This window comes from Gymnogyps californianus, chromosome 19, assembly GCF_018139145.2.
Source record: "Gymnogyps californianus isolate 813 chromosome 19, ASM1813914v2, whole genome shotgun sequence".
In the NCBI taxonomy this organism is placed as follows: domain Eukaryota; kingdom Metazoa; phylum Chordata; class Aves; order Accipitriformes; family Cathartidae; genus Gymnogyps; species Gymnogyps californianus.
This window is the reverse complement of record NC_059489.1, coordinates 12,758,403-12,771,617: the sequence shown is the minus strand read 5'-3', so window position 1 is coordinate 12,771,617 and position 13,215 is coordinate 12,758,403. Positions and strand designations below refer to the sequence as shown.

The window sequence follows — 13,215 nt, the reverse complement described above, 5'->3', positions numbered from 1 at the left end:
GGAACTGAGGTCTGAAGTCCTTCACTGAAAGCAGGATTTAGGCTGAGGTTTCTAAAGGACTGTAGATACCTCTATAATGGGACATTCAGTGTCCTAGAAGTGAATTAGGTGCACGAATAGACCGACACCAGAAAAAAATCAACAGGCTTCTTTAAGATGTGGGATACTCAAAGTCACGCTGGCTAATTCAGAGCCCTCAACAACAGCAGAAATTAAATCCTGGTATTGCAGACCACGGGTTGACAGACTCACTTGCCTGTGGTCATTTCTCTTGATCTCCATTGGAAATTGTCTTCCCCAACATATCACATTTCCAAAACCAGGACAGACATATGTTTCACCCCTCTGTGAACCCTCTGTGCCAGCCAGGCAGGGAGAAAAGGGAGACTTTCTTCTCACTCTGTGTTAACTGTGCTGTGAACAGCACTATCCTAATTAAATGATAGCAGCCTGACAGAACAGATTATATGCGATCCCACCATTAATTAGCAGTTACTCTGTCCTGTATCGGAAGAGTTCAGTGTAATCACATCAGTGATCTCACAGCCACACAACCCACTGCGATGGGCATACCCTTTGCATTGAGAAGCTGTGTGCCAAGAGTGGCAACCTCCCAAGCCAGGTTAAAACAGAGGGTCTTGGGGTTTTAACCCTGGGAACCTGAAGTTGAAGCTGAACAGCTCAGAGAGCTAAGGTCAAATCTGTTTTTTCTTTTTTTCCTGGCTCCTTGTGAGCATAGGTTGTGTTTACCCCCTTTAATTTGTTTCTTTGCACGTAAAAAACTGGCACAGTAATACAAGGGTGTGCTTGCACATGGTGCTGATAGACATTACGTGCATTCATAGAGGGCCTATCACAGTGGCATCTGCAGGGAGCAGGACATCGGCAACCGGGTAGCATCAGTCCATGGAAGCAGATGTTTACTGTCTTCTGTTTTTCTCAGCTGAACAAAAACAATGTTGCTGATAGGGATACAGCGGGTTGTTCTCAGAACGCTGTTTGGTGGAATGGCTGCCCCACTGCACATCTGGATCACTCCCGCACACTATGATCCTGTTATGATTCACAAGATGTTTGTGGGGAAACAAATGGGCTGGTGCCATTTGCTCTACCTTTGCAAAGGACTAGCCAGTACAGGCAAGGGAAAGGGCAGCACAGGGAACTTGGCTTTCATCCCTCCTCCATGAGGAGGTCTCCTGCAGAGCCCTGGGCTCTGTCTGCCCATGTCTGCCACAACTGGGTTGTGGAAAGCCTCTGCTGCTCAGTCCCAGGATTGTACGAGTTTGGAGACTCATTGTAATGGGAATTATAGGAGAAGGTAAGAAACCTGTGAATTTTCTATGATGGTAGGAGATGGGAGAGAGATCACAAGCCCACAGCAGCTGAGCTCGCGTCCTGACAGGTATTCCAACAGCTCACGTTTCCATTCATATATACCAGGTCAAGTGTGTCCTTGCTGGGTGAGGCAGTCCTTGGGGAGGCTGTAGGGAGCTCCTCCAGGCATGGAGGGATTTTCTGGCTGTTCAGGCTGAAGTGTTGTTTGTTTGGTGGCATGTCACCTACAACCGCTGCCCTGCTTGCTCTATGCTGGTAGCCTGAGAACCTTTCTCTGCTTGTTTTACTTCAGTTAAGAGTGAACTGAACTCAGGCCACATGCAACACAGGGCACGTCTTGAGCCTCACACTGGCTTCTTTGCCTTCTTCTGCTCTTTTCAGATAGTGTCACTGTGTGGTGAGTGCTAGAGACAGGCTAAGGGACAGAGCTCATCAACACAGTGCTCAGAAAGACAGCTCATGTCCACCTACAAATTTGCATAATCACACAGAAAATGTACACCATGTCCTACCCAGGAAGGGAATTAAAATAAACCTGTGGCGTTGCTGAACTATCTCAGAATTTTAGCAGTAATTATGAATACTGCAAGCTCTTTTGATGCCTTATTTGAAAGGTCCAAATATCTTTTTAGACTCATCAAGCAATGGCTCACCAGTAACAGCACACATGAATATCATGAACAAAAGCATCCATGACCACATGGATAACTTAGGAATAAAATATAACTCTGAATCATACAGTTATTTGTAGTCAGATCATTCAAGTCACTTTGTACAACCAAACTATTACGATACAGTAAACACAAGAAATGAGTGGAGAAAAAAAGTGAAAGTTTCGAATCCAAGATCATGAGTATATCTGCTTTGATTTTTGTCTCTCAAGTACATAGCAAAGAAAAGCATCTGTCAGGGCCAGAGGGAAGTTTAACTGTTTTAGCACATGTTGTTACCTTGAGTTATTGAATGCAATAGGGACCTGATGATGGAGCTACATTAAAACTCTGCGCAGAGACACAGGTAAATGGGACTCATCTGGCTCTGCTGGGGCAGACCTCAGAACCCAGCATGTGCTAGATTTGAAGAACAAGTAGTAAGACCAAACAGAAGACAATACAATTTCAACCCCATCTTTTTCTTCTTTTCTTTTTCTCAGGAAAGTAAAAAAGTAAACAACATAAGTAGTCTGAAGAGCATTTGAGGCTGTCAGTTCAGGTTCAATAAATCCTCCTGTGTTACTGCCAGGTTTAAAGCTGACATTGCTCCTCCTGTGTTTTTTGGCAAACGGAAAAAAAAAACCTAATAATGTAGTCTTACAACTGAAAGCAACTTGCAGGCTGAGGACCTGCCTGACCCACCCTCTAGGAAGGAGAAACACCAAAGGTTTTAGGTGACCTTTTCAAGGGCAATTGTTCTCCCACCCTTTTTTGCAGCAAAGAAGCATGGAAATTTCTATACAAGAACACACAACTCATAATAAATCAATTCCGGAACAGCTATCAAGATGAAGTTTCAGAATTAAAAACAAAAGCCAGAACAAAAACAGTAACAAATACAGAGATCTAGAGCTGCAAGAAGTGTATATTATGATGAGATTTACCCGTCACTTACTGGTTCCCCAGCAGAAAGAAGGTTTCAGCTGCAAATGTTGGAGGAATATATCACATTCAAAGGGTAAAGGGTGCAGGGAAGAACAAGGACAAGACCAAGACAAGGTAGCAGCAGAAGAGGGAAGAAAGCAGAGAGGACCTGGGGGTTCATTCAGAGGTTGGACTGATTGCACAGAGACAGGAGAGCCACTGATTTGGTTGGCAGTGACTGGTCTGGATTTGGATGGAGCCAGGAAGCTGCAGGTGATTTGACTGTGTGGTCTGTGATTGCTATGATGCAGGGAGGGACATGCTGCCCACACTCAACTGCTAACCTGGGGCCAAGGAAATCAAAAGGACGAGGGAGCTAGGGCAGAGGAGGCAGAAGGGCTGGAGGGACAGGACTGAGCAGAGCGGGGGGCGTTTCTGGCCATGGAGGAAGCAAAGAAGCATCTCCAGGCTGGGATGAGATGGTGGAAACAAAGAGGAAAACAAAGGAGTCTCTTTGAATAGCATCTGACCTCTTGAGACTGGCTAAAGGATGACACGGGGCATCCCCAAGTTTATTAGGTCAAGAGGGCTGGACAGAGAGGTGCCAATAAATGTGCTGAACCATGTGCAGAGGTAAGACAAATGAAAATTGCGGTTTTTCAGAGCTCAGCAAGAGCACTGTCAGAAGGGCTATTCACACATATAAAGCTGTTTGGGTACAAAGACCAAACCCAGGGAAGCTTTGGAGGAACTCTGCAAGGGCTGCTGTCACCCTTTAGAGGGATGACCAGACAGGTTGTATGGTGGTGATAGGCTGCCCCAGACATCTCCTGAGGTGTCACTTCCGAGGTTATGGGGACAGGTCGGTGCTGGTCCACCCTGTGGTGGGCGTAGGGACATGAAAGGTGCTTTGGGTTTCATAAGTTCCTAGGGTCAGAGAAATGTCATATTTCCACAATAAAATAAAGGAGATTTGGAAGGGTGTGAGAGCAACCACTGGAACTGGTTTAGAAAGAGGCACTTCTGTTTATGAAAGTGGGCAAGGGGAGTCCTGAATCTCTTCATGGTCTTTCTACTTATCCTGCATACTAGAAACTAGAGAGACATTGTGCAGTGAATCAGGGGCTTCAGTAGGTTATCCCAACCAGACTCATGCAAGTATCGGCTGGAGAGCTTGGATTTAGCTGTGAACCCAAACTCTGGCCAAATATTGTTATGCCAAAATCATGTCAGCTTAGCAGCCCTTGCCCCGTATTCACTGTTCTAACCTATCTTAGAAATATGCACAAGCAGCACTATAAGTTGAGTGGCTTGGCTGACAAGATGGACTTTTCTTTGGTTACTATTTTTCCTGTTTTGGCTGGTTAAATCTGACAGCACCTTGCTGATGTGGAAGGGAGAAAGGAGCAATCAGACATGGGGAAACACAAGGCTGATAGGTAAAATTATAAAAGACTGGGCCATATTTCATTGTGCACACTATTTAAAAATATGGTCCTATGTTTAATGTTAATGGAAACCATCATTCATGCACCATTGCCATAGGGACATTTCTATTAACATTAAACATACTTTGATACCAGTAAATGTTACTGGCTGGCAGAGGAAAGTTACAAAGTGTGTAATTTTGTTCTTTGTTTTCTCTTACCATGTGTAGGTGTCTGGGTGGCACTGTTTAGTATCAGGTGATTATAATTTTGTTCTTGGTCATCTGAAATTCACAGAAAAAAAAAAAAATCCCTTTAAGAAACAGCTTAGCATACCCACTGATCTGCAGATGATAATTACAGCTCACAGTACTCACAGGAAATCTCAGCATGATTAAAGAAAGGAGAAGAAAATGCTTAAGAAAGCAGAAGATTCTGTTATGTAGTTCACTTAAAATTCCAGATGCAAGAACACGATAATGGGAAACGGCTCCCCTTCTGCTGAGCCTGCAAATTAGAGTTATCTGCAAAGGTAAGAAATATGTCCAGACAGGAACAAACCAGAGCTGGTGTACTGGCATCGGTGGTGTGTTCCTGGGAACTGCTGGAACCTCGCAGGCCCTACTCCACTGCTCCATCTCCATCCAGCATGGAGGTTTTCAGGACGTTAGCCCCAACTACACAAAACCCAGACTCTCCCACTGTGACTGCAACCACAACAACATCCTGTGTGAGTACAGGGAAAGATCAAATAAGTGACCTCATAAACGCAGGAGGCAGAGTTAAATAGCTGCACATGGACTGTAGATCTCCCTCCCCTGAGAAGTGAGAATCCTGTAAGACCTGATGCATTCAGTATTAAATGCACCATACCGCAAAGCAGGAGGAATGATCAGTGGCAGAATGACTGCTACCATTGTGGTTAGCAACTACCTTTTGGGTTGGAAAACAACTTTCTCTCTTTCTCACTGTAATAAAACCATTAGATAAGTGACTGTTGATAAAATTCTATCATCTTTAGTTTCCAGACAAGCCTTCAATAAGGAATGAACTCTGTCCAGATCTTTACAACCCTTCATGGGACTGTAGTAATGTAGGGTAAGAAGAGATTTCAAGAAATCTTCTTGCATGTCGTGCTCTCCTGGTGCAGGATGGGCTAGTCTGATGTCTAGTGTGCTGTTATTAAAAACCTATTATTGATATTTCACTTCCTCCCCAGAAGATCTGCTTCATTAAGTCTTTCTTACTGCTTTTTAGGCCAATTGCTTCTTTCCTGGCTACCAGGGACATAGAAAAAGTCCCCCTTATTTCTGCAATAGCTCTTTATGACAAAGCTGTTACTAAGTGTTCCCTTAACTTTATTCTTCAAGCTAAACGATGCCATTTCCTTTATGTTTCCCTATAAAACTTGCTTTGCCTTTGATTATTATAATTCTAGCATCCTATGCTCTCTCCGATTGACCTAGAACCTTCTAAAGTCTGGAATGCAGTCTGGGACATGTTTCTGAGAAGAGACCTTACCAGTACAGAGTGGAGTGGCTGGATTTTTCCCAGTCATCTACTCTCATTCACACAAACTTGCATGATATTTTTCTTCTCCTGGTTCATGTAAGGTTTGTGATCCTTTATGATTCCTTATTGCTTTTCCAAAGAACTGCTACCTGTCCAATTGTTCTTCAACATACACAAGGCTTTTTAGTATTCCTGTTTCAGTCCAATGTGTAGCATTTTTCTCCATTTAATCAATTTATTTTCAGTCTATTTCTCCAATTTGTCAAGAACATTTTGAATTCTAATCCCATCCTCTAATAGACTTATGGTCATCCAAGCTTTGTATCATCTGCAAATGTAATAAGCAAATCCCTTTTCCACCAGTAACAAAAAGACTAAATGCAGAACCACATCAGTTCATCCTTCTACTGATATTTAGTTACCTTTTATGGTTAGTCAGCCATTATGGCATCTACCCCATAGAGGTTCATTAAGAACATGCTTCTCAAATTGGTCTCACATTACTTTCCCAGAAATTGCTGAAAATCTTGCTAAGGTCATGATCCTTAATATAAGCTATTTCTCCCTGGCCACAAAACACAGTAAAAAATAAAAATAAGATTAGCTTGACATGAGTTGTTTCTGAGAAGTCCATGTTGGCTGCTACTTTATCTCACTGGAAACTCATCTTCCTGCACAGCATGCTGAATGTCTGTGTACAGCCAGGATTAAAATCAGAGGTTATTTATTTGGATGACAACAGACCGGACACCTTAGCTTACTTACCTCTCCATCTAGAAAACAGGCACTCATTGTACACACAGACAGCTGAAAATATAGAAAGGATATTAGCCTGTCTACCAGCATGTGATGAGCAAATCTTGAAAGGAGACCAGGTTCACAGAGACACCTAAAGTGCCCTTGAATAAGTGGCCTGCAGGTGACCTAAGTTAGAATTTTCCTTTGGATCCTTCACTGCTGGTTACTTTCAGCAAGCAAAAATCCTGCAGTAACTACTTTTGTGACTTTACTTCATTTTCTGTTCCTCCATACAGTCTAATCTCACTTTAAGGTGAAAACTGGACTGGAGGATAGGTGGGACAAATAAGAAACTGGATATTTCTGGAATCCCTGTAACTGTCTGGAGGGATTTTCAGAGATATGGGATCAGATGGGACACTTTGCATCTAGTTTCCAGCAAGCATGATACAGAATCCTACTCACTAATTTCTGCATTAGATTTTAACTGTTTCTGGAGTTCAAACAGACCTTTTCAGTAATATGATTTTAAAAGACTGTATGTGATGGTAAGTCTGATACATGTCTAAAAGAAATAGCTACAGTGGTTTTAGTTTTCATTACCAAAAACCACAATATACTTTAGGTCTTAACTGAATCATCTGGCTTCAACTCCTATTAGATCTTTCATATTTTTTGGTGGGACTAAGAAAACAATTTATTACTAGAAAACTCTTCCACATGTAGGTATTTCCACATCATGAGGTTTGTCGATCATCAACTTAATTATTCTCTTAGATAATCTAAATATTCTGTGCTTCTGAAAAGCTGTGGGGCTAAGGTCTGGGCCGGTATGTATAGACTTAACGAGATGCGGTTCATGACATTGTCAAGCAGAAGTGTGTTTTGAATATTACTGTTAGACTGATCTTCAGTCATTACAGCCAGCAACGAGGCTGCTGGGACTGCCAGACACACAGCTTTGGAGCAGTCTCCTCTATGCAGAATTTTTAGGGTTTTTGGTTGCAAAGAAGGCAGCTGTTTTGTATAGTGTACATTAGGGATGTCTGTGTCCTGAGAACAGCTCTTTCTCTCTTACAGCTGGTTTTCTGTTATCAAGTTCACAGAATCACAGAATCACTGAGGCTGGAGGCACCTCTGGAGATTGTCTAGTCCAACCCCCTGTTCAAAGCAGCGTTAGCTAGAGCAGGTTGCCCAGGACCATGCTCATTAGGGTTTTGAACGTCTCCACGGATGAAGACTCCAAGTCCTCTCTGCAAACCCTCTTCCAGTGTTCGACCACCCTCACAGTAAGAAAGTTTTTTCCTATGTTTAAGTGGAATTTTCTGTATTACAATTTGTGCTCATTGCCTCTTGCCCTGTCATTGGGCACCAGAGAGAAAAGCCTGGCTCTATCTTCTTTACTTACCCATCAGTTATTTACATACATTGATGAGATCCCCCGAGTCTTCTCTTCTCCAGGCTGAAAAGACCCAGCTCTCAGCCTCTCCCATTACAACAGATGCTCAAGTCCCTTAAACATCTTCCTGGCCCTTTGCTGGACCCACTCTAGTTTGTCCGTGTCTCTCCTGTACTGGGGAGCCCATCACTGGTCCCAGCACTACAGATGTTTCTCGCCACTACTGAGCAGAGGGGAAGGATCACCTCCCTTGACCTGCTGGCAACACTCCTCCAAATGCAGTCCAGGATGCTGGTGGCTTTCTTTGCCACAAGGGCACATTGCTAGCTCACATTCAGCTTGGTGTCCATCATGTATTTTATCGGTTATTTTACCCACCATTTATTACCTTATTTATAAGTTATTAAATCTATTTCTGAAAGTTGCAAACTAGGTAATGAGTAATGAGCCTGTGGTATTTTTTTGTGACCTCTCCTTGACATTTGCAGCTGATACGTTCATTGAGCATGACTAAATTGCTATACAGCCACTTCTCTCCTGAAAGCCTTAGAAAGTGAGATATTTCCCCAGGAGGTCTCCATCCTTCCACATGCTTTGTATAGTAGCCTGTGGTTCCTATGCTAGTCTCTCTGGGTTTCAGCCAGGTGTAGGGCTCCAGTCATGCAGGGTAGCTAAGGGCAGCAAGGACAGACTTCCAGCCTGGCTACAGCAAAGCTAATTTACAATCAAATCACAGAAAACATTCAAACTGTTTGTCCTCTTCTCAACTAATGTTGCTTACACACTACAGGAGCTGACAAGTAAAATGTTACACAGAGATGGAGACACTTGTGTGTGTGAAATGTAAGCATTTAAAACAGTAGCAGACATAACTCGAACACCTTAATTGTTCCAAAAGGGAAACAACAGAGGTTTCTCTCTCCTGAAAACACAGAGTGCTCCAATGCAGTCACTTACTCTCACAACCTCACTCCTGGGTGAAATAGCGTCTTCACTGAGGACAATTACGCCTGTATCTACATGAATAGGAACTATTGTCTTCTGATTCTGATCAGCTTTCCATTTCACCCCAAATGCTTTCTCTTTCCCCTTCCCTTCCCTTCCCTTCCCTTCCCTTCCCTTCCCTTCCCTTCCCTTCCCTTCCCTTCCCTTCCCTTCCCTTCCTTTCCCTTCCCTTCCCTTCCCTTCTCTTTTTTCCCTATAAAAAACTCAGGTGCTTTGAGGCTACTGCTTAAGAAATAGCATGCAAAATAGTCAGACCCTGAATTATTGGCATTTTCATGTGGCTGAGCTAATCAGGCATCTGAATGCAGCACTGGGCTTCATTTACCACTCCTGTAGCCTATTGTAAACATTTTCTAAGCAATATAATGTTTTAAAATGATGGCTAAGCCTTCCTGCACCTCTTCAGGTTTAACAAGATAATGCTGTTAATTGTGAAGTGCCAGTTAGGCAGAAGCATATCTATTGTAGAGACAAGGATCTGAGTTCAAAGCTATTTACTAGGAAACTCCATTAGGGAAATAAAGCATTCACAGTGCTCTGAATTGCCAGACCACAATAAGAAATTTCTGAGCACAGCTGGAGGACCAATCAGATACAATAACCAGCAGAAAGAATGAGACATTTTACTGACGGAAGGAAAACCAGTGCTCCCAACCCCTTTGCAATCCGGGAGAAAACACGTGGACAGACAGGGGTTTTAAGGGCTTCAGGTTTTTTTCCAAAGGAAATGGGTTCACATAGTAAGGACAGAACAGAATGCTGCATCCCATGCAATTATATCTGTGGTCTATAGGTGAATTCAGTAACCACTGCTCTGGGAAATACAACTTTTCGCCCACACGGGGAAGGGGAGTCTGTGATGGGGTGCATTTATGAAAGGAGAAGGGAAGATGCTGTTGGAGGGGATGAGATACTGCCGGGAGAAAGAGAAGGCTGTAGGTACTGGGAAATGCTATGGGACAAATTTCTGCCTAGATGGCCTTGCTGCCGTGCTGAGGTGGACCTTCTGCTGCAGCTACCAACCTGTCTAAGCACTCCAGAAGCTCTCAGTGCTACTGGGTAGGATCCACCAGTAAGTACCTGCATTAGCTCAGAGTACAGTGAAACCAACCCAAATGTAGGCTGCTGCTGACAGGAGCAGGGCAGCCCTATCTCCTGCCCTGACCGTGTCCCTGCAGGAGAGCCTGTACAGCTGCCCCGCAAGCCCTGGGGAAGTGGCCCAGCTGAACATGCAACATGCACAGTATGTTCAGCCAGAGCAGTCCCCAACCAGGCTCTCCACTCTGCACCCCCACGGCCACCAGTGCCAGCACTCATGGGCCCTCATGGGCCCTAACACCCTAGTGGGTGGCAGTGACATCTTGGACCCTGAAAAGGAGAAATCTTCTTCCAATTTCAGCACCTAGGGAAGCAAATGAGCTTGTGCACCACCACCGAGTCCTTGCTGTCTCTCTTCTCCCTATCGCTTCCTCACATTTCTCCATGCCTCTCCATGGAGGTGACACTCAGACGGGCTGACAGTCCAACATGGTCAGACCAAGTGTCTCCTGCAGGAAGAGGTGGTTTCTGCTGTGCCTGGAGTCAGGGCTCAGGTAGCTGTGTGAGAGGGGTTGAGGTGATCTCCTAAACTTCCCCAAAAGCCTCTCTCCTTAGTGTCCCCAGCCTGTGTTTGAAGATGGAGAGGAGGGATCCCTCTATGAATTCCTGAAATTTCGCTGAGAGTGCACGTGCATTTTTGAAAAGACTTAGTCTAGTGTCAGCCGTGGTATCTAATGATTGATTTCAAGAAGCTCAAGCATCTTTTCCACAGAGGATGATAAAACATGAAGTTATAATTTTCCCAGTGAATATGGAGAGTGCTTTATGGTCCTGCAGTAGCTGAGCGACTTTGCTGTTGGGGCAACATCAACTCCCTCAGATGTCTCTGGGCAACGGTCACCTTGAGTGCCCAGAGAAAGTCAGGATCTGGCCCTGGGGACCTGAGAGCACCCCTAATGGGCAACTGAAATCAGAGCATCTGGTTAGGTCCAGGGGGGGGATGGCACCAGACAGCCCTTCATCCCCTTCTTCGCAGAGGCAGGTCTCCTCATCTGCTGAGGTATCGATCTCAGCATTGAAAGGAGCTCTTCTTCCCGTGGTCAGGACTGACAGCTCTGATTTTCAGCATAAATCACTAACTGAATTCTCTGTCTCAACGTGTGAAACCTCAGCTAACTGATGAAGAAAACTTTAAATAGCCCCCAAAGAGTTCCCATTGCACTTCTTATCCAGGAGATCCTCTTAAACAATCTTTTTGCGTAAGGACTTAACCTTTCCTTTGGTACTTGGTTTTAGTCATCTCTAGGGTATATTTTTTCAGTCTCAGGGATTTTGTATGTGTTTATTGTTGATAAAAACTAGATGTATTGTGTTCTCTAATGGAAAAAATTCAAGTGTCAGAATATGGAAAGAAAACACTGTATTTTCCAACCTGTCTTTCCTAATAAAGTTCCTTATAAAAACTGCAAAACAAGGGTATTTTTCATATATGCCAACTATATTACAGATATATGATAGTTCTGACAGTCATGCAATATTTTGCATTAGTTTTACAATATTTATTAAAGTACTGGGAACTGCTCTGAAATCTATAGTCGACAGGACAAAAGAAATGGACTAAACGGGAGCAATCAGCCTATGAAATACAATTCCTTGCCTTCTGCCCCTCTGGTCTTTTCAGCAACCTCAGCATTTGCCTACCTTCAACCTTATTCCCCAGCTGAGATTTTCAGAGAAGGATGTAACAAGCAGTTTATTTTTCTGATGACAAGATAACTCTTTGGCATCCGCACTAATGAAGAGAAAATCCCTTTCAAGGGCTAATCTTCCAGAGTACTTAAATATGACAAAAGACTTCAGGCTTTAGGAACTGAAAGAAATGCAGACCCCAAAGGCAAGGAGGAAAGCAGACCAAAACCTGATTATGAGAATGTAAATATTTTCACGTAAAGCTACTCCTTTATCATCTGCCTGCCCCCCCCCCCCCGGCATTTTCTATTCACAATCTGTAGTCCAGAGAGGAACCTCTGAGCAAATGTCCTTTCACTGCTGCTACACTGGTCAAGCAAAGCTGAGCAGGGTGCCTGGGCAAGGGGAGCAGGCATCAACCCTTTGCTATGCAAAGCCTTTTCCCATTAGTTTAGATTAGACAGAGATGGTGGCAGACAACAGCTCCCAGCACTGGGGGCCATTCCAGGGAATTGGGGAGGCTAAGCCCATGGTGCCCTCCCATGGGAGGTCTGCCCAGCCAGCCTGGACTCTGCAGTGCCTTGTCAGAGGTGATGAGCATGTGAATACTTAGCCTAATAGCTAGTTAAATCCCAGCTGTCTTTCATGTACATTAGCCAATAACTAATTACTTTATACTTTTATGCTGTAAATATCCTGTTTGCAGAGTGTTTCTGCATCTGGCTAATGATACTCAAACAAACTGACCCCTAAAAAAGGGACTGTAGCAAGGGGCACACAAGTCAAAAATAAAAATTAAGCTACTAGTAAAGTCAGCATGTCAGTCATTAAAGGGGTTGGAAATGCCAGATTAAAGGCTGTCCCCAAACCCTTAATTTGATATTCATTATGTCAGGTTTTTGTTCTACCATTCCAGCCTGTTTTTCAACTGTAATCCTGTGACTCATTCATTGAACAGGATGCTCAGGGAATAAGGCAGCTATTCAAGAGTTATTTTAATCCTCATTAAGTGGTGAATGGCCCTGTTCTTTAGTATCCCACGCCATCCAAATCCTGCACTGATTATGGAACTGTTATTTTCCATGCAGGCTTTCCTCTAGCGCTCATCTAAGCCTCACAAACAGCTTCCAGACTCCCATCGCAGGTAGGGTGGGGGCTGCCAGCCCCAGACTTAAGCCGAGCCAGAGAGCAATTGTACTTGCATTTGCAAGGTTTTATTACTTTTGAGGAACAGCTGTGGAACACTCAGGTCAGATTTTTCAGATCACGTAGGGGATTTTTAATAGGATTTTGCAAGCATAAATCAGATGCTAATTAATCATACCACTTTTGTGGGGAAGGTAAGGCAGGTGCAACTGTTCCTCATTTACATGTGGGGAAAGTGATGAAGGCAGGTGGAATCACTTCCCTGTGGCCACACAGTAACATGAGGAGGACTGGAAATGCTCCCCTCAGCCCAGTTCAACCCCAGGCTTGTTACTCTCCGTCACAACCC

At 43.9% G+C, this 13,215-nt stretch overlaps 1 protein-coding gene across 1 annotated transcript in view; it reads right to left on the bottom strand.

The window, feature by feature from the left end:
- The window catches only part of SHISA6 (shisa family member 6), a 260,885-nt gene that overhangs the window by 18,398 nt on the left and 229,272 nt on the right, over nucleotides 1-13,215 (bottom strand). Inside the window, 1 exon segment of the mRNA XM_050908561.1 lies at nucleotides 4,561-4,623. Coding sequence (XP_050764518.1) covers nucleotides 4,561-4,623 — 63 coding nt within the window.